Source organism: Neoarius graeffei, chromosome 2 (genome assembly GCF_027579695.1).
Source record: "Neoarius graeffei isolate fNeoGra1 chromosome 2, fNeoGra1.pri, whole genome shotgun sequence".
NCBI lineage: Eukaryota > Metazoa > Chordata > Actinopteri > Siluriformes > Ariidae > Neoarius > Neoarius graeffei.
Window position 1 is genome coordinate 38,691,706 of NC_083570.1, and position 22,192 is coordinate 38,713,897.

At 39.7% G+C, this 22,192-nt stretch overlaps 1 protein-coding gene across 1 annotated transcript in view; it reads right to left on the reverse strand.

Moving 5' to 3' along the window:
• The window catches only part of si:ch211-243j20.2 (uridine-cytidine kinase-like 1), a 133,643-nt gene that overhangs the window by 69,397 nt on the left and 42,054 nt on the right, over positions 1-22,192 (reverse strand). Inside the window, exons 6-7 of the mRNA XM_060914176.1 lie at positions 12,316-12,505; positions 5,036-5,097 (exon numbers count right to left, since the gene is read on the reverse strand). Of these exons, the coding sequence (XP_060770159.1) occupies positions 5,036-5,097; positions 12,316-12,505 (252 nt within the window). The remainder of the gene's footprint in view (positions 1-5,035; positions 5,098-12,315; positions 12,506-22,192) is intronic.

Genomic DNA, 22,192 nt, shown 5'->3' on the forward strand with positions numbered 1-22,192 from the left:
TTTCTCTCTCATAAATGGTTAAATACAGAAAGCATGTTGGACATATTTTGGGTGCTATAGTCATGATAGTAAGTATATTTGTTTTCAATACTCATACACCAAGTTGCCAAGTTTTCCAATATATTATTATTTGTTGATATTATATTATGGTGCTCTGTGTTGTTCTCATTTATGTATTTAACAACAGTATCAAAATACTCGGGTCTTGAAATAAACGCACATTAGTCATGAACAATGGTAACTACTCTCTTTTGCGTTATTTTTGACAGAAGTAAAATTCATACATGAACAAATTTTGGCTAGTTGATTTTCTGTTTGGCGAGTTACTTTGGAAGGGAACTAGTCCGGCTGGCTGGTGAAAAAATATATACATTTCTAGGCCTGACTACTCCCTATATAGGGAATTACTATAAAGAAGACTATATAGTGAGCTCACTGGTAAAATGAAAAAATGCTTTCAGACACTAGTTCGTCGTGCTGGTATTTACGTCATTACTGTCGCACAATTAAAACGTGCCAGATCAGGCGGCTGGTGGGTTTTCAAAATAATAAATACATATTATACTGAGAGTATTTCCCACATTAATCAATAAAAAGTACCTGCATCTTTCAGTTTTTTTTTTTAAATCAAGGCTGAATACTTTCTTCTTTGCCGCTGCCTTTTATTAAATCAAATTTGAAACTTTTAATTTGATTTCTTTCAGCATAACCGCAATGCATGACAGGATATATTGCTTTGGTTAGTGACCATCGTTGTACACTATTTTTCGTGATGCATTGTGGGATACTTTGAGTGCACTATACAGGGTGTAAATAATCCTCACTAAGGTTTCGGACAGCACTACAAAATGGAGTCCCCACTACATAGTGCCCTATATAGTGAGTAGGGAGCAATTTCGGACACAGGGGTAAGTCAAAAGACGCGCACACTCTCTTTTGAATGCTGATGTAATCAAGCCGGATGTTTCGTTTGTTTTGATAGCAATCAGGAAAGTTTGAAAAAAGTAGGCAGTAATCGTCATTTAAACTCGTTTTTGTGCAATATTTCGTTTGGAAAACAGTTTTCAAAATGGCGGCACTGACATTTGGCTGACACTTCATGTTTCGAAGCCTCGCACAAGTCTCGTGAAGATCGCGCAGATAAGTGACGCCTGCCATGGACCAAACAAACTAAATTCAACATGGCTAAAAACCGAATAGGCCAATAAGTATAATATATAAACTGCAGTTAGTTGCCAATATGAGTCACGATATAAGGTTACCAAAACAGAAAAATTAATTGAGTAACACGTTAATTAAGAAATAAAGCAAATTTAAAAATGACTTCAGTTCTCCTTTAAATATTTGTTGAAAATCACCATTTTTACAACCCCGATTCCAAAAAAGTTGGGACAAAGTACAAATTGTAAATAAAAACGGAATGCAATGATGTGGAAGTTTCAAAATTCCATATTTTATTCAGAATAGAACATAGATGACATATCAAATGTTTAAACTGAGAAAATGTATCATTTAAAGAGAAAAATTAGGTGATTTTAAATTTCATGACAACAACACATCTCAAAAAAGTTGGGACAAGGCCATGTTTACCACTGTGAGACATCCCCTTTTCTCTTTCCAACAGTCTGTAAACGTCTGGGGACTGAGGAGACAAGTTGCTCAAGTTTAGGGATAGGAATGTTAACCCATTCTTGTCTAATGTAGGATTCTAGTTGCTCAACTGTCTTAGGTCTTTTTTGTCGTATCTTCCGTTTTACGATGTGCCAAATGTTTTCTATGGGTGAAAGATTGGGACTGCAGGCTGGCCAGTTCAGTACCCGGACCCTTCTTCTACGTAGCCATGATGCTGTAATTGATGCAGTATGTGGTTTGGCATTGTCATGTTGGAAAATGCAAGGTCTTCCCTGAAAGAGACGTCATCTGGATGGGAGCATATGTTGCTCTAGAACCTGGATATACCTTTCAGGATTGATGGTGCCTTTCCAGATGTGTTAGCTGCCCATGCCACACGCACTAATGCAACCCCATACCATCAGAGATGCAGGCTTCTGAACTGAGCGCTGATAACAACTTGGGTCGTCCTTCCCCTCTTTAGTCCGAATGACACGGCGTCCCTGACTTCCATAAAGAACTTCAAATTTTGATTTGTCTGACCACAGAACAGTTTTCCACTTTGCCACAGTCCATTTTAAATGAGCCTTGGCCCAGAGAAGACGTCTGCGCTTCTGGATCGTGTTTAGATGTGGCTTCTTCTTTGAACTATAGAGTTTTAGCTGGCAACGGCGGATGGCACGGTGAATTGTGTTCACAGATAATGTTCTCTGGAAATATTCCTGAGCCCATTTTGTGATTTCCAATACAGAAGCATGCCTGTATGTGATGCAGTGCCGTCTAAGGGCCCGAAGATCACGGGCATCCAGTATGGTTTTCCGGCCTTGACCCTTGCGCACAGAGATTCTTCCAGATTCTCTGAATCTTTTGATGATATTATGCACTGTAGATGATATGTTCAAATTCTTGGCAATTTTACACTGTCAAACCCCTTTCTGATATTGCTCCACTATTTGTCGGCGCAGAATTAGGGGGATTGGTGATCCTCTTCCCATCTTTACTTCTGAGAGCCGCTGCCACTCCAAGATGCTCTTTTTATACCCAGTCATGTTAATGACCTATTGCCAATTGACCTAATGAGTTGCAATTTGGTCCTCCAGCTGTTCCTTTTTTGTACCTTTAACTTTTCCAGCCTCTTATTGCCCCTGTCCCAATTTTTTTGAGATGTGTTGCTGTCATGAAATTTCAAATGAGCCAATATTTGGCATGAGATTTCAAAATGTCTCACTTTCGACATTTGATATGTTGTCTATGTTCTATTGTGAATAGAATATCAGTTTTTGAGATTTGTAAATTATTGCATTCCGTTTTTATTTACAATTTGTACTTTGTCCCAACTTTTTTGGAATCGGGGTTGTATATTAATTATTGATGTAACTCTTGAATAAAAGTTCCAACAAAACTAACCCAATCCCCTCAGTGATCCAGCCGCATTATTGTTTATGAAATTCCAGGAAGGCCAAGTACAACAGGTGTGTGTGTAAAAATAACCTACTTATAGATTATTAGACTTTGAATTCATTGAATTTGGAGAAATGGCGGTCAAATACCTCAATAAAAATAAATATCTGTGGTGAATCTTCATTTCATTCGGACAGTCATTGTATTTTTCTTTTGTATGGTTCACGTTAACGATCACAAATGCTGTAAAATATTTTGAGGGAAATTTACGACAGTGTTTACGGTTTGTTTTCATTCACAACATGATCGTCACCCTTATCATGTCCTACATGTTTTCTTTCCATTTCATTTCTTTAAATTAATTTACACTTCAGGTTTTACTGGCGTAATCAAGATTTAACTTTATTTCTTCCAGAAGCTTTGAATTTGGGGGCAGTCTAACACTTAAAACTGCAGATCAAGTAATGGGTTATTAACAGCACACACACCATAATGGTGCTTTGGATAGGTTGTGTTTATTGTTACAGTTGAAGTTTGGGTTTTATTGAAAAATTATAAAATCATTCAAGCATAATGATGATCATAACTATACCTGCTTTTTGATAAACCTTGTTAACCACTTTCCTTTCTTCGAACTAGTAAATACATCGTAATAAAAAGGTTGTAGGCAGGACAAGCCAAAAATCTTGCTGCCTGTCCAACTGGACAAATGGATTAAAAATAGTTAACATCGAGCCCTGGTAGTGTGAAAAGTTAAAATTACAGGTGTACTAAAGGAAATCCTTCCCCAAGCTTCACGTATTATAAAGTATTTTGTGTGTGCATGCAGGGATAAAGATCAGCAGGTTACAGCCCTTCTGTTCCCGTACTTGGAAATCCAGTCAGTACGTTTACATGCACATCCAAATCGAGCTGCGGTCGGTAATCGAGCAAAGGGTCCCAGCAGGGTTGCCAGAGAAATCCAATCCTACATGCACACAAGGAAATCGAGCTACTGTGTGAGGTACATTGTGCACCTGAGCCACAGGTGGCGCTACACGCCCCATCGTGTTGGTACACTTCCGGTTGTCGTCATGAAGAAGAGCTATTCAAGAGTATAAACAAAGTTATCAGTTCCGTGTTCTCCATTGCGCGTTTTTCTCCCGTCCATGAATTTTAATATATTCAACTCCTTAAGCTGAATGAGCATGAACTCTGTCTCCTCATTGCTCCAGAAGTGCACGTTTCTGCTCGCCATTTTCTCTTCTTCGTTTGTTCCTCCTGACCTCTTCTGCTGCTCGCTACTACTGTTGTCATGCCGACTGAGGCTGTCGTGTTTCCCGCTTGTGGTCTCGTCACTCGTCACTTCCGGAAGGGGCAGTGCTGAAGTAAGTAGCTCGACTACGTAGCTCGATAGGGTTTATATGTACTAAGTAGCTTGGCTACAATCGCATAATCTAGGTCGCATAGCTCAATTACGAGAAATCCAGGTCGGTTCAATTTCAGCATAGCTAAGGTGTATCCATGGCATTTAGAACTTCGATTTCAGTCGAGCAACGGCAGAAATTCGATTTTCTCTATGTGCATGTAAACGCACTCAGTAAAAGCGATAAGGTCCTTTGTTTTACCCTAAACAGATCCCGGTTTCCAGAGTGGCAAAGCTAAGACTTTAAGAAATGATTTGGGACTAGCCTCAGAAAAATGTATATTGTTTTTACTCTAAATGGTTGTGAAGCACCCATTTCAGTATTCAGATGTGTTATTTTGAATGTTCACACCTTAAAAATTAATACAATTATAAAAGAAAACTAATCTCACATTTTAGTTTTGTTGCATGTCCATTGATTAAGCTTTCCATGCAATCATCTGACACACCTGATTCGACTAGCTGTGCTAAAAAATTATAGCTTAAAACACTATTGTTTCTTATAATACGGTTATTTATATTCACTGTTAAAGCAAGGCATCAAAATCAGGCAAATTATTATTCCTACATCCATCACAAAGACATGCTCTTAACAGGACACGGGAAAGCCTGACGTACCTTTTCAAGCTGACTGTGGACGTGCTGCACGATCAACTCCAAAGCTACAAAGTTCTCTCCACCTTGTAGAAGAACAGAACTGTATAAGAAACCATTCAAAACAAAGCTCCAAAAGATTAATATGAAATAACTTACAGTAAACTGTTACCTGATTACTACAATTTAAAAAAAAAGACATTAGAAAAGTGGAAATATTCTTCATATAGGCCAGCTCGTTTATTTTTATCCTATTGGCAGACTTTTTTTTTCCCCTTATGCTAATTTTAAACATTTACAGTGTCTTGCAAAAATATTCATCCCCCTTGGTGTTTGTCCTGTTTTGTCGCATTACAAGCCGGAATTAAAATGAATTTTGGGGGTTAGCACCATTTGATTTACACAACATGCCTAAAACTTTAATAGTGAAAATTGCTGTTTTATTGTGGCACAAACAATAATTAACATGAAAAAACAGAAATCTAGAGTGTGCATAGGTATTCAACCCCAAAGTCAATACTTTGTAGAGCCACCTTTTGCTGCAATTACAGCTGCAAGTCTCTTGGGGTGTGTCTGTTAGTTTAGCACATCTAGCCACTGGGATTTTTGCCCATTCCTCAAGGCAAAACTGCTCCAACTCCTTCAAGTTGGATGGGATATGTTGGTGTACAGCAATCTTCAAGTTATGCCACAGATTCTCAGTTGGATTGAGGTCTGGGCTTTGACTAGGCCATTCCAAGACATTTAAATGTTTCCCTTTAAAACCACTCCAGTGTAGCTTCAGCAGTATGTTTAGGGTCATTGTCCTGCTGGACTGTGAACCTTCGTCCCAGTCTCAAACCTCTAGCCAAGTCAAACAGGTTTTCCTCCAGAATTGCCCTGTATTTAGTACCATCCATCTTTCCTTCAATCCTAACCAGCTTTCCTGTCCCTGCAGATGAAAAACATCCTCACAGCATGATGCTGCCACCACCATGCTTCACTGTAGGAATGGTGTTCTCAGGGTGTTGGGTTTGCACCACACATGGCATTTCCCATGATAGCCAAAAAGTTAAATTTTTGTCTCATTTGACCAGAGGATCTTATTCCATGTGTTTGGGGAGTCTGCCACATGCTGTTGGGCAAACTCCAAACGTGATTTTTTTTTTTAAGCAATGGCTTTTTTCTGGCCACTCGTCCATAAAGCCCCACTCTGTGGAGTGTATGGTTTAAAGTGATCCTATGGGCAGATATTCCCATCTCCACTGTGGATCTTTGCAGCTTCTTCAGTGTTATCTTTGGTGTCTTTGCTGCATTTCTGATTAATGCCCTCCTTGCCCGCTCTGTGAGTTTTGGTGGGCGGCCTTCTCTTGTCAGGTTTGTAATGGTGCCATATTCTTTCCATTTTGCTATAACGGATTTAATGGTGCTCCCTGGGATATTCAAAGTTTGAGATTTTTTTTTATAACCAAAGCCTGATCTATACTTCTCCACAACTTTGTCTCTGACCTGTTTGGAGGCTCCTTGGTTTTCATGTTGCTTGCTTAGTAGTGTTGCAGAGTCAGGGTCCTTCCAGAACAGGTTGATTTATACAGACATTATGTGGCAGATCATGTGACACTTTGATTGCACGCAGGTGGATCTTAATCAACTAATTATGTGGCTTATGAAGTCAATTGTTTGGACCAGCTCTTATTTAGGGGTTTCATACGAAAGGGGGGTGAATACCTATGCACACTCCAGATTTCCGGTTTTTCATCTTATTGTTTGCGTCACAATAAAATAACACTTTGCACCTTTAAAGCGGTAGGCATGTTGTGTAAATCAAATGGTGCTAATGCCCCAAAAATCCATTTTAATCCCAGCTTGTAATGCGACAAAACAGGACAAAAAACACCAAAGGGGATGAATACTTTTGCAAGAATACTTTCTTACTTCTCAAAAGAAGCAAAATTACCTGCCAATAAGTCATGTGTAAAAGCATCTAAAGAACAAGTGGAATAATCTTATGATTTATAGTCTCTATAAGAAATATTAGATAGGCAAATCTATCTTCAACATATTTACACTTTCCAAGATATTATTTTTGCAGTGCTACAATTTTATTTTAATACAATGAAGTTTTCTTCCAAGTAACCTTTTCCCACTTATTTGTCCAAAACACCGATTTCCGAAAATACAGGCAACCCCACAATAAATATAATCAGCGAGACACTTCCTCTAACAAGGTTTAAGGCACTTCCAGAGGGTCTTGAACCTCTCCTATATGCAGAGCATTTCAAAAAATAGTTGTTGTGGTGTGTGGGCTGGATTTTAGAAAGGTTTAAATGTCGAGACTGGGATTGCAAAACTTCAGTTCTGCATTCACGTTTCTGTTCATTTGATTGTGTTTGGGGTCACTGAAAAATCTCTGGCTTGCACTCAGTAAAAACTTCTACTCACTTTGTTATTGTGAAAGTGATGTCTTCCTCCCCCCCCACCATATTTTTGGCATATTTTTAACTGCTAGACTTTTAAAACTTTTTATTAAAGGCCTGGAAACAGGGCATTGTCAAAGGCCAACAGTTTATCTGAGGACTGAGAGAAATTACAAATGTATTGAGATATTATTTGCAAGGATGACAATATCTGCATTTCTTTTAAATAATACTTAGGGCCACCAATAGTTTTGCCATAGGTTTTGAGAGAAAATACTTAATTAATAATTAAAAAAATTAAACAGTAAAAGAGTGAAATTTTTACTGGTGCTGGTGGCTGACTGAGGTGAGAATTTTTCACATTCATTAACAGCTTAGTCCAGTGTTTCTCAACCACTGGGCCATGAAGCGCCATCTAGTGGGCCATGATTTTTTTTTTCCAAGTTGAAGCTAATTTTTACTCGTAGTGGGGTACAATTGCTGGGTCGCATCCGACGTCACATCCGCCTCATTAAGCTACGGTCATACTACAGCTCGTGATGCTTTGTGATGGGTTATTGATGAAAACGAGGCGTTTTGGTGGCGATGCATGGCGATATACAGGGTTTTCATTAGTATGGAAAACAACAGATGAAATGTGAAAAGTAACAGATTAGTCCGGGGCTCATGGATGTGGGTCCAAGGCAACGCCCTGGTGGGGGGACCAGGAGGGGCAAAGCCCCCCAGCCGAAAACGAATTTCGCAATTTCTAACAGCCAATCGGTAGCTCTCCATGGTCCATCTGAAATATATTTATAGAAAAATCTATATAACAAATTACACATCAAGTATTTTCTTAACCTTACAAACCTTTGCTGATTAGAATTCAGAGTCTGTTGAATCAGTGTCTGACCAGTGGGGGGCGGAGCCCTGGTGGGGGGCGAGGGGAACGAAGTGCCCCTGAAGCTGACGGACTTTGGGCTTTTTTGACAGTGAAACTGGCCAATAAATGGATAGGAAATGCTAAATCATTGTTAAAATCATTTTACAAAAAATTAACACACTTACTGTACATATCTTTATTGTCAATGTGAGAGTCATTTGGCATTTCAGTTGAGATTGATGCGCCTGTTGCACATCCCTGAATTAATTATATTTTTTTCTGTGTGTGAAAAATAAATGAACTTCCATGCATAAACAAAATACCCAATTACAATAAATGCATACATTTTTTACAATACACAATGTTAATTGGGTGAAACCACTCCAAATCAACGCATGAGCTGGTGCGCGTGCCCGAGACTGGCACTACAAAGCCACCCCGGCCTCCGTAGTTCGGGTCCTTTGACCCAGGAACCCGGAAGTCCTGCAGTAAACAAACACTGAAGCAACGGGAAAATGCAGCTCTCGCCTACACGGTCACAGATACGTAAAATAAAATACCTGAACTTAACTAATGTGTGTGCTGTTATATGATTACTGTAACTGTGTATGGTCAGAAAAGACGATAGATAAGCGTAACCATTGCACAATAACGCTACAAACACCCGCAAAGTTATTGAGCTGCTGGCTAGCTGCAGCTTGTAGCTTCCAGCATTACTATGCGTCAGTATAGTGTAATGTGGTGCGGTGTAGTGTAACGCAGGGATAGACCTCAATCTGGCTTTCTATTGCAATCGCGTGGCCACTTCAGGTCACCCTGTATGCATTCGTTCAATGGTCTTCTGTGTGTTAAATAGTTACAAAATTATAATAAAGCGAATACTTTACAATTTATTTGGTGTATACTGATGAAGTTACTTTTTTTTTGGCCAAGGGAAGGGTGGCGGGCCAGAATTATAACGTGGTGGTGCGCCACTTTAAAAGTGTCTGTGGAGAACATTGCTGGGCATTTTCCACGAGACTTACCAGTTTTTTTTTCTGTGAAGCCGAAATCGAACAGCGGTCGCTTTCATTTTTGTTGCGGTCACCATCACGCTATACCATACAGGATAGGGTCGCCATCTTACCATGTGGGAACAACGTGATATGCTATAATTTAATACGCGCTAAATGATTGGATGATATAAGAAGGATTAGCCAATCGGTTTCCACCTTTTATCTAGTCACATGTACACAGCCTCAGCAACCAAACAGCGCACAAGTAACGACATTTCTTTTCAAACAAGTTCAATGAGAAAGTTCGAACAATTAAGAGAAAATTGCATTTGGCTGAAAAACAATCGATTCAGACGTCATTACAACCGATGATTTCGATCAGCAATCGGTTACTAATGAAAACCCTGGATATACACGTGAGCTAAAAGTTGTGGTCACACAGGAGGTGAACACTTGACTGTCACACCTTTTCACTCGTGTCTGGTGCAGCTCGAATAGCCGTGCACACACTCCGAGCGTGTTGTGCGTGCTCTTGGGACCTGGTCATTATGGGGAAACACCTGATACTGATTTGAGCGCAATTAGCATGCGCAGATATGAACGCTGTTTTCACAGAGGCTTCACGAAGGATCATCATTATCACAGTCATGTTTTTTCAAGCCATGTTTAAAACACTGTTTAAATATTCTGCTTTATAATTCTGCTTTGCTTTCGTTTGTGTTTTGTTTTTGTAAATATTACTCCTGGTAATAAATACTCTTCCTGCATTTAGATCCGTCTACCGCCGTCTATTTCGTAGTGTCCTGATCCCCAGATCTTTAACCCAGCCACATATAAAAAGTTGTGCTCCTCCATGCTCTTCCAGGTTTTCATCTGTGTGTCCATGTAGCACGATGTCTGCAGCACCAGGTAGTTTGAGATATCGTGGAACTCAATGGATGGATAATTTTCCAACTCATAGGAAAAATCCTTCTGTGTTAGCATGTAAGGATCTAATCCCATTGAGTGGTTTCTGTACCCACTTCTTGGTTTTAATAACTTGCTTGTTTGCTGTACACAAACATGGCAATAAGTTCTTGTGTTAATCGACCAGACTCCATTGTTGGATCATTAATCCCTTTTGACTGAGAATGCCCTGCATGCATGGTTTTATGTTGGCTTCTGGCACATCCATACAGTTTTAAATACAATACCTACAATTAAAAACAGTTTGTTTTATTGCATTTATTTAATTCCTGGGCTCCCATCTGTAACAGGGAGTGATGTTGCATTCCATTAATACACTTTATAATTAGATTATTAGATTCTAATAGAACAGATGAGGCAAAATAATTGGGGATCTGTTTTAATGGACCCCGACTTGTTACAATTATGAATAGGTGGGCCTTAAAGGCCCGGTCCCACTGCACTTACGGATGCAAAGAGGATGTAAAACGTAAAAAAATCTTTGCCATCCGTTGGAAAACGCTATGCATCCGTTGTGTACTCATTGCATACGTGCTTCATATGCTCTATCCATCGAGCATCCGTCCACTGTGATTTCATCCGCGCAAAAAGTTTTGAGCTGCACAAAACTATTAGAACGGATGAACTTTCCGCCGTGTACGATGTAAATCCGCGACATATACGAGCAACAAACGTTCTATGTCCGTTATCATCCGTTAAACGTCTGCTGTATCCTCTCTGCATCCTCTGGGCATCCTCGCAACTCACATCCGCTGCAGCTGAAAACGGAAAGAGGGAGGAAAGATAAGGTACATGAAACGTCTATTCATCGTTAGTAGCACGGAAATAGAAAGGATGTAAGCGTATGCATCTCGTATATAAAGTATTCAAAACAGACAAAGCGTTTATATCTGGGATGTATCTCGTATATTTAGGATGTCTGGAGTATGTCTAGAGTATGTAGAAGGACACCTAGCGGACAATCGATATTTTGTATAAAAAGGGGGAGAAAATCATCTAGTAGTAGAGATGTATCGATGTAGCCGCCAGCACGTCTTTCCGCTTTATGCTGACGGCGTGCATGCTGCATCCCTTTATATCCGCGGAGCAGACGCAATTCATACCCCCCGCATGCACAGTGAACGGTCTGCATCCGATATACATCCGCGCAGCATCCCCTTTGTTTCTGTTAGGCGTACGTGATGCATCCCCTTCATCCGTTATGCATCTGCTCTTTCTGCTATGCGTCCGCTTCTCAGTTATCACCGGTAACCCCTTCGGAGCTGTCATCCACTTCCATCCGCTTTCATCCGCTAGGCTTCCTATGAACATGCGTTTAACATCCCCGCTATATACTACCCACGTCCGTTCTTTTCCGTTCTGTTTTCGCAAATTTTCGCCAATTTTGTCCATTTCTGGAGCGGATGAAAACGGATAGAGCCACCCCCGAAATTTTGCTCGTCCGCTGTGTCCTTTTTGCATACGTTTTGTGTCCATCGGCCAGTGGGACCGGGCCTTAAAGTAGAGAAGGTTGAGAAGCCCTGGCTTAGTCCACTTAAACGTGAACGCGAAACCTACTTAATACGTGTCGTTTGTAGTTAAGTTTATCAATTTAAAAAAAGCCTAAAAATTACATAAATAGCTCCGTTGCTTTGACCTGATGTATGACTCCTAATGACCAACTTATTAAACTAGTGTAATGACCGAGGATAAGCATTTAACTGAAACGATTATTTTATCTCCATTACTCAGTCACTGAAAAGTTGCCATTTCCAAGCGACTCTTTTAAAAAGGAATGATTATGTCACCTCTCTATGGGAAATGCCATTAAATCACTATGTATGGTTTAAAATAGTTTGTGATGATATTTTGAGGAGGAGAAGGTGTTAGATGTCATTGGAGCGCGACACTTTGCTTCTCCTCTTCAATCACATATCACTACAGACCAATCAGTGAAGAGGTTTATAACCAGTTCAGACACCAAGTTTCCCCAAACCATTCAGCCTCATCAGAAATCCTCATTCCAGGAAGGAAGGAAGTGTTGAATAAGAATGTTTGAAATGTTAGGAAGCTTAAATAAGGCAAAGTGTTAAACGTGCACCTTACCTCTCGGAACCACAATATCTGCGACCTGGACAGTGGGTTCGATGTACTGTTCAAATGCAGGTTTCACAAACTTGTTGTACTGCTTGATAACACCTGTGATGTCACGACCTCGCTCTGAAATATCCCTTTTCAGTCGTCTGACAAGCCGAATGTCCGAGTCAGTGTCCACAAACACTTTCATGTCCAACAGCTGAGGGTCACACACACAGGGGGAGGGGGAGAAGAAAAAAAAATACCCACACAAGGAAGTCAAGTAAAGCAGCGGCTACAATTATCGACAGTCCATAATTATCAACACCTTTTCAGATTTACCAATAAAAAACAAATTTTACAGGTGGCGCTCTTGAGCGATGAGGAGATAAGACGCGCTAGCTGTAGCTCCTGCAGAATTTCATTTAAAATGTCATATTAAACCAAACCCACGCAAATTGGACTCATTTACACGAAGGTCTGTGAATCTGTGATACTCATAGCGCCGACAGTGCTCCACAAATGCCAAAAGCTAAACCGAACTCCAGGGCCGAACCGTCTGAGGACGGAGGCCCAACTGAAGCACCGAGCCGGAGTGGGAAAGACAACCCAGAGGCATGCACTCAAAGCACGGATCAACAGGCAGTGCTAGCTGCCATAGCAGCACTGCAAGCGGACTTATCCCAAGTTAAGTCGGACATTTGCGCCAAAATTGATGAAAAGATTGCAGATGTGAGTACAGTTTTGAGAGGTGAAACTGCTGCTTTGAAAGTGGAAAATGACAATAAGTTTATTACTGTACACGCTCGCCTGGACGGCCAAGATGACACGCTGAAAAGTTTAGTCGAGTCACTAATGGTACTTCGGACGTCGTTGCGGATCTCGAAGCTAAAGTTAAGGCATTGCAGGGTCAAGTCAAACAACTTTCAGACAAATGCTTAGACTGGGCTGCCAACTCTCACGCAATGAGCATGAGACACACGCATTTGATTGTCTTCACACGCCATACCTCCGATTTCTCACGCTAGAAAAAAAATCTAGTTTATCTATCTAATCTAGGCTACCCATTGCGTCACGCCAACCACTTGCGATCGATCAATTACGCCTTACGCACGGCTAAACAGGCAGAGAGGTGTTCCCTTCTGTACACACTCCCCTATGGTAGGTGGCGCATCTAATGATGCTGCACTCGCCGGAAGTTGGATAATTGCCTACCGTCAATTTAGAGGAAGAGGAGAGAGAAGGTGTCCGAGTTGAAGACGGGTGTCTCAGACAGGTCTGTACATATGCACGCCAATGTGTGGTGTTACTGGCGTAATTATGAACTTATATAAAGTTTCTGAATCGTTTTAGCCTATAAGTGTTGTGAGAATATTTAATGCCATATCGAGAGCTGTGTACTAGGCATGCTAAATCATTATAGGCCTACTGCCGTGCCACAGCCTCTATCTTCCCCAACAAGCAGCACGGGAGAGCACCTCCTTAGCAAACGTTTATTAAGGCGCATTTTTAGTTTGTTTACTGTATGTTATCATATTTTATGACTTTATTTGAAGCCATACTGGAAATGTTGCAAAATAAAGCAAGTAAGAGATAATATTACAAATGCAAGAAGAGCCATTAGCCACCATACCTAATGTTTATTTACAGGGTATTTATTTTTAATTATTTATGATGTATGTAATTGCTCAGTTAAAGTAAATAAAGCATGGTCACCTGTAATATCAAAGAACTTGAACTTGTGAATAATTAAAAAAAAAAGACAGAACAATATACTGAGGAGACAGGGTTTCAAAGAGGGCAAGACAGGTAGAGAATATTTGTCAGATAACAGGCCCTGACGAATGCTCTATTACTAATAAGAAACATAGATAAGAAATAAATTAAGAAATATATTAATATAGCTTATTTAAGTATGACCAAAATTTTTAAGCCCAACTTTGTGTGCACAGTCCCACCTATGGCCAAGGTTCAGCTTTTTGTGTTTCAATACTGTTCAAACTTAATCATTTTAATGTTTCTTGTAGCACATGCACATTTTGCTTACTGTTTAAGCATTTTATTTGTTCTTTTGCTGTTGATATTTTTCCCCATGCCAATCTTCTGCTGAACCCAGTGGTGGGGAAAGCCCTTAAATGCATAATGAATTAAATGCATAATGAATAGTCAGTGAGGGACAATCTTATTTTTGCAACAGTTATTAAAACTTAACATTTACCGTAGTTTCAATTCAGAAGGTGTTTAGGCTTAGCTGATGAAATATTTTCAAACATGAACTTGCCTTTAAATCTGAAACACAGGTCTATAGGGCTACAGGAACATTGGCAGTCATCTGTAGTTTTCTAGTGTGGGGGCTTTTTTTTTTTAAAGATATTTTTTGGGCTTTTTTCACCTTTAAGCCAAAACTTGGTGCTTTTGTTGGCCACAAGCTGAAGGCCTGGCAAGTCAGGGTGTGTAAGAATGTAGGTATGGCACAGCAGGCCATTCCAAAAATCCACCAGAATGCAGGAACATCTACTAAATCCAAAATCTCAACACCCCCCCCATTGTCCATCTCCAGCTGGACGACCCACAAACAAAACACCAGAATGCAGGGGGGGACAAGTGAATATCAAACTGAATACAAAATTCCCACTTACTGCATGGTGTGCGGAAAAATTTTGCCGTCGACCCCCCCCCCCAAAAAAAATCTCACTCCAAGGAATTTCGAAAAGTTGGCAGCCCTGGCTTAGACCTGGAGGGCCGGTCTAAACGGCAGAATCTGAGGATCGCTGGAGTTAAGGAGGGATTAGAGAATGGGCAGAAACCCAGAGACTTCGTAGCCCAGCTGTTAGTAGAGGTTCTATGGCTTGATGAAAAGCCAGTGATTGACCGAGCACATAGAGCACTGCGAGAATGCCCGGAAGATACCCAACCCCCGCGGCATCTGATCATCAGGGTACACTACTGCCACACCCTCGAGGAGATCCTGCAGAGGGTGAGACAGTCCACAACCCTCACATATCAAGGTCAGCGAATTCAAATTTTCAGAGACTTTCCACCTGCCATTGTCAAACGCCGTGCGGCTTTTACCCCTGCTAGAAACTTACTGCGGGATAGACCCGGGGTGAAATATGGCCTTTTATACCCAGCTAAGCTGAGGGTGACGCACAACGGGAAGGAGACTACATTCACCGACGCAGAGGAGGCGCGTTTGTTTGCCGAACGCCTCTCCACCCTCTTCGATGGGACTCATGAAGGAGGAGGAAAGATGTATAAAGCCACTTAACGGCTGCGAGCGCAGAATATATAAACACACCCTTTCAGGCATTTATACCTCCTTTCTGTGTTCGGTCATCTACCTTGAGGCTGACTTTATTGGATAATATTAATACAATATACTTCAGTGGTGTTTTTTGTTTTTCAGAATAAGTCTCAAGATATGGCTAATAATTTTTTTTCTTTTACACGTTTCAAACCAATAGGCCAGTTACAGTGTTTGAGTTCACATAATATGTGAAGATCTTCTTTCAATGTATTCCTGGGAGAATGCACGACCTTTAATTTGAATTATAATGGGTTTGGGTGAGGGATTTTGCAACTGCAGGGCTACTAGGATCAAGAGGTTTTTTTCACTGTTAGCTGTTGAAGTTAGAGTTCATTCTCTTTTTGGAAGGTTCTTATTGTGCACTAACTAGGAGGCTGACAATCTTTAGTTTTTGTCTTTGTTTTGGGGTTTTTTTTATGTGTCTGAATGTGCTTAAGGTGGGTAATAGGGTGGGAGGAGAAGGGGTGGGGAGGGTGGGAAGGAGTGCTATTTGTTTTTTGGCTTTATATACCAAACAAAAAAGAGGGAGACATTAATGTATGCTTTTAATTCAAACATATAATGCATGTTGGGAAACAGTTTGAGATGAGTGGGGGCAATTTAAACTTTTGCTCATGGAACGTGAATGGTATTAATGAACCTGTGAAGAGAGGTAAAGTACTTGCTTACCTTAAATCATTAAAAGCTGATATTTTTTACAAGAAACACCTAAAAAATGATGAACATAACAGACTAAGATGTAGGTGGATACAACAAATTTACCACTCTAATTTCTCCATAAAAGCCAGAGGCGCAGCTATTCTGATACGCAGGGGAGTTCCCTTTAAACAAATGTCCTCAATTGTCGACAAGGATGGACGATATGTAATTCTTATGGGGGAAATCCACTCTACCCCAATGACCTTGTTAAATATATACGGGCCGAATAGTGACGATCCTGAATTTTTAAGAAAAGTCCTAAATTTGATACCAGATATTTCCAATACTAACCTAGTCATTGGGGGTGACTTTAACTTTGTTTTGGATACTTATTTGGATAGATCTACCCTGAGAATAGAACCCTCCAAAGCATGCAATCTTCTAAAGTCATACACTGAGAATATGAATCTATTTGACGTTTGGCGGATTTCTAATTTTTCAGGCAGAGAGTATTCCTTTTATTCCAAAGTACATAATGTACCGGTATATACAAGGATAGACTTTTTTCTGGTTGATGGTAAATTGCTACCTTACTGTTACAACACTAAATACCATAATATTATTATTTCTGATCACAGCCCAGTGTCATTTGCACTTAAGCTCCCTGGACATACATCCAACCAGAAAAATTGGAGGTTTAATCCCCAGCTCCTCACTGATAGCAAGTTTTATGAATATTTAGAAACACACATAAAACTCTTTTTTGAAACTAATGATAAAGATGACATCTCACCCACATTATTATGGGAAACATTTAAGGCTTATTTCAGAGGCTGTGTTATATCTTATCAATCATCCCTTAAAAAGAGTAATAAAGCACAACAAATGGAATTGGAAAAACGAATTTATCAACTAGATAGAGACAACGCTCAACAACCCTCTTTGGAAAAACACACAGAGATAGCTGCGCTCAAATATGAGTTGAATAAAATAATGTCTGACAGGATTTGTAGAGCCTTTACATTTGCCAAGCAAAAGTACTTTGAGTTTGGTGATAAACCACATAAATTATTGGCAAGACAATTGCGTAAAATTGAAAATGATAGGACAATTCATAAAGTTAAATCCAAAACTGGCATTGCCCTCACCGCTCACAAGGAGATTAATGATCGATTCAGGCAATTCTATGAAACTCTATACACATCCGAACATAATGCCGCACCAGATGCAGCACGGTCTTTTTTGGATAAATGCAACCTCCCGTCTCTAAGTGATGAGGAGCGTAAGATTCTAAATGCAGACATTAGCTGTGAGGAGCTACTATCAACTATTAAATCATTGAATAATGGTAAAAGTCCAGGCCCTGATGGGCTTAGCAACGAGATATACAAAAAGTTTGGTGCTTTGTTGGCTCCATATTTATGTAAACTATATATCCGGTCATGTGAGGACAGCATATTACCACAAACACTGACTGAGGCCACTATTACCCTACTATTAAAAAAAGGGAAGGACCCAGAGGAAGTGGGCTCATATAGACCAATTTCATTATTAAATACAGACCAAAAAATTCTAGCTAAGACACTGGCCAAGAGACTTAATGCCTTCATGGGTAAATTAGTACATCCAGACCAAACTGGGTTTATCCCCAATAGAAATTCTTTTCATAACCTCAGACGTCTTCTTAACATTATGCACTGTGATAGGCCGCCCACACAGGACCTTGTCATACTCAGTCTGGATGCCGAAAAGGCATTTGACAGGGTGGAATGGCCCTACCTTTTTGCGGTCCTGGAAAAGTTTGGGTGTGGCCAGAGATTTCTGTCTTGGATCAAGCTACTGTACAATAAACCCTGTGCTAGGATACTTACAAATCAGACACTTTCCACCCCATTTCAACTTGGTAGAGGTACTAGGCAGGGTTGCCCGCTTAGCCCATTGCTATTTGCCCTAGCCATAGAACCGCTTGCGGAAACTATCCAAGCACATCCCAGGATACATGGTTATGAGACAGGATACAATAAAAACAGGATTTCATTGTATGCAGATGACATATTGTTGTATATCACTCAACCCCTAGTAACCGTCCCGTCAATACTGGAGGTGTTCAGTTTGTTTGGTACCTTTTCTGGGTATAAGATTAATTGGGGTAAAAGTGAACTGCTACCTATACGGTTTGGAGATCAGGACTGGCTCAAACAGCTTCCTCTACGTGTAGTTCAGGACAATTTAACTTACTTGGGAGTGACGATCACCAAGAAATACAATGCCCTTTACAAAGCCAACTTTCCCACCTTACTAAGAAAGCTGGAGCACAATATCCAATTTTGGAGGACACTCCCAATTTCCCTACTGGGAAGAGTCAATGCCATCAAAATTATTTTTCTCCCTCAGATACTTTACCTTTTTCAAAATCTACCCATATTTCTCACTAAATCTTTCTTTAAGAAACTAGATTCAATTGTTCTTCCTTTCATATGGAACTATAAAGCACATAGAATTAAAAAAGACCATCTCTGTAAGCATAAATATAGTGGAGGTCTGGCGCTGCCTGACTTCAAGCTATATTATTGGGCTACTGGATTGCGCTCCATTGTACACTGGCTAGACGACGCCCCTTCACCGTTTAGTGGGATGGAGATGGAACGGGAAGACTGTCTACCATACTCAATAAGAGCGGTTATACTAGCACCTGTGAAGATCAATAGATCATGTTATAAAAACAATCCTATCATACATGATGCTATTAGGGTATGGAAGCAACTAAAAAAGCATTTCAACCTCAGTGCACTGTCTTCTTTATTGCCAATAGCAGCCAACCCTACCTTCATCCCCTCCATTGTGGACAGAACATTTAGTGTATGGAAGGAGATGGGGATAGGTAACATTGGAGACATGTACATTAGGGGCACCTTTGCTTCTTTTCAACAACTCCAGCAGAAATTTGGCTTACCACAGACTCATTTTTTCAGATATCTTCAGATTAGGAATTATGTCAAAACACATCTTCCTAATTTTGAGGTGGTAGCGCCAGATACTTTGGAGAGCTCCATGAAAATATCTGCCAACTCTCGTTTCATAATCTCTCTGCTATATCACACATTGCTGAGTATGGACCAACCCAGAACGAGCACTTTAAAGGACAAATGGGAAACAGAGCTTGGAATTCCAATCTCTCAGTATGTGTGGGAGGAGTGTTTAGAATACATACATGAATGTTCCATTAATACTCGACATCGCTTGATACAATTCAAAATTCTACACAGATTACATTACTCCAAGGCCAAGTTGCATAAGATATTCCCTGACGTCTCACCAATATGTGAGAAATGTGAATGCACAGAGGCTACCTTATCACACAGTTATGCCTTATGTCATAAATTACAAGAATACTGGTGTGACATATTTCATTTCCTGTCTAGGATTCTTGAAGTCCAAATAACTCCGGATCCTGTTTTGATTATTCTGGGAATATCTGATGAGCTCTTGAAGCTTAATGTAGCACAACAGCGTCTTCTGTCATATGGTGTTATAACTGCCAAAAAATTGATTCTTTTATATTGGAAGAAAAAAGAGGTACCCTCCTTCAAACACTGGCTATCAGATTTGACAGGTACTCTCCACCTGGAGAGAATCAGATTCATCCTAAAAGACAAGTTAAGGCAATTTGAAAAAATCTGGGAACCTTTGGTCTCTTATCTTGATAAGGCAACTGATTAGGATGGCCAGTAACTTCACATTGCACTCCTGGGGAGGGTGGGATATTCACGGGTTAATTGGGGGGGGGGGGGGGTTGATGTTGTCCTGTAGGTCTTGTATTTTACATCCTATTTACAGTGTATTGCAGTTATTTTTATTGTTTATTTTTATTGTGCCTTAATTATTATTGTTCTCATCAGTATTAGTTTTGTTATCTGTGTATGTATGGGCATTTCCTTGCAGTTTGTTTGTGTGTAAGTTTTTCTTAAAAGAAACATGTTAGTCGAAGTGCCTTGTGGAAAGAAATGTTTCACAAACATATTTGAGAACAAAAAGAATTTTACAAAGGTGAGTTTGGGTTAGAACAGTTATTATTGGTTAATTAATCAACCGGAAGACCCCGCCCCCTCGCTCTTTGATCTTGTCATGTGATGACGCAGCTCATTACCTGAGATGGAATTTTTTTTTTTTTTAGCACGATCAGCAATTTAAGGAAAACCCGGACATCATCGCAGGTAAGCAGGGTGGAAAGATCATGGACATGTTTTTACTTATCAAATTCACCGATATTTCATGATCTCCTTGTCGAAACCTACATTGTTTCTTATTCTGTCATTTGACAGTCACCATTTTGTATCTAAACAGCCGTTTGAGAAGTCACATGAGGTGTCAATAATAGTGATCACTTTCACCGGTGTCCACCATTATCGACACCCTGTGGAATTAAGTGACATTTACAACTGTTATGTATTGGTCTTTGTGTAACATTGTTGAAGTAGATGAAGTACTTTATATTTAAAAAAAAAAAAAAAAAAAGCGCTGTAATTTATAATAATTTTTTTTCTGATTCATAACAGAATGGAATGTTTATAGAGTATTTGGAATCCGATTGCAATAAATAGAATTAGAGCAGAATTAAATTCCTAGCATATAAAAAAATGACACGCTTGAAATATTCAGACTTTTCTATTCCATTCAGAAATTAATTTTTTTGCAGTTTGTTGTAAATATCTACCACATATTACAATATCAGTAGACATTTTATATTTTGGTTCGAGGAATGACATGCGACCTTTGACCTGGATTTTCATGTGGTTACAGTGTCAATTGCCCGTTGACATTTATTGGTAAACGACAAAACTAGAAATTAATACAAACAACAACGAATGACTAACAAAATGTGATCTACAAAAACACTTAGAAAGTGGGTAGAAAGTGGAACAAAAAGATTTTCTGACAGGTTAAACATTATCAGTTCATTTGTTTACAAACATTAGAGTTACTTACTCATTTACGTAAACACCAACATCGATATATTTATATAAAAGATATTTTGTACTAAATATAAGTTTATGTAAAACAAATTTTAAATAAAAACTATGTTTTCTTAACTTAATACCACATACCGATTTTTTTTTTTAAATAAATTATCATCATCTCGGTGTCAATAATTGTGGAACGGTGTCACATGATCTGATACACTAAGCAATCGGTAATCAACCCATTTTTTTTCCCAGTGGAAGTTTGAGTAATTATTCATATACATTTCACGTATTGAAAGTCTTTTCTACTTTTGCAATGGCCAAAAGATCGTTAAGGTGTCGGTAATTGTAGCCGCCGCTCTATATGACGGGAAAAAAAAAATCCACTATAATACCATAAGCCCAGGAGTTAAATCCTCCACAAATCAAACTCTATAAGCCAGACTTATTACTTCCGCAACTTCGAGTTACGCCAATGGATTTTTTAAACTCAAAAAGTAGTGAATAGATTTTGATGAAATTTTGAGGAAAGGTGGGCCATGGACCAAGGAACATCAATTAGATTTTTTTTTTTTTAAAGATTTTTTTTTTTGGGCTTTTTTTCACCTTTATTGGATAGGACAGTGTAGAGACAGGAAATGAGCGGGAGAGAGAGATGGGGAGGGATCGGGAAATGACCTCGGGTCGGAATCGAACCCGGGTCCCCGGATTTATGGTATGGCGCCTTAGCCACCTGAGCCACGACGCCCCATCAATTAGATTTTGAAACAAATCCGAATATGTGACTTGGCAGAGGTGTGTACTCTACCGAGTGCCCTTCTAGTTTCATCTTCGACTTATGCCCCTAATTTGAACATGCTTCTAACATAGTCTAAAGGTGCATGGTTTAAACTTTTGTCAAGATTGACTAAAAATCATGTTTGGTCATTTGGGACACATTTCAGTGTCCTCCTCACTGACCGGTTTAAAACCTGATTTCTAACACACTTAATCATGGCAT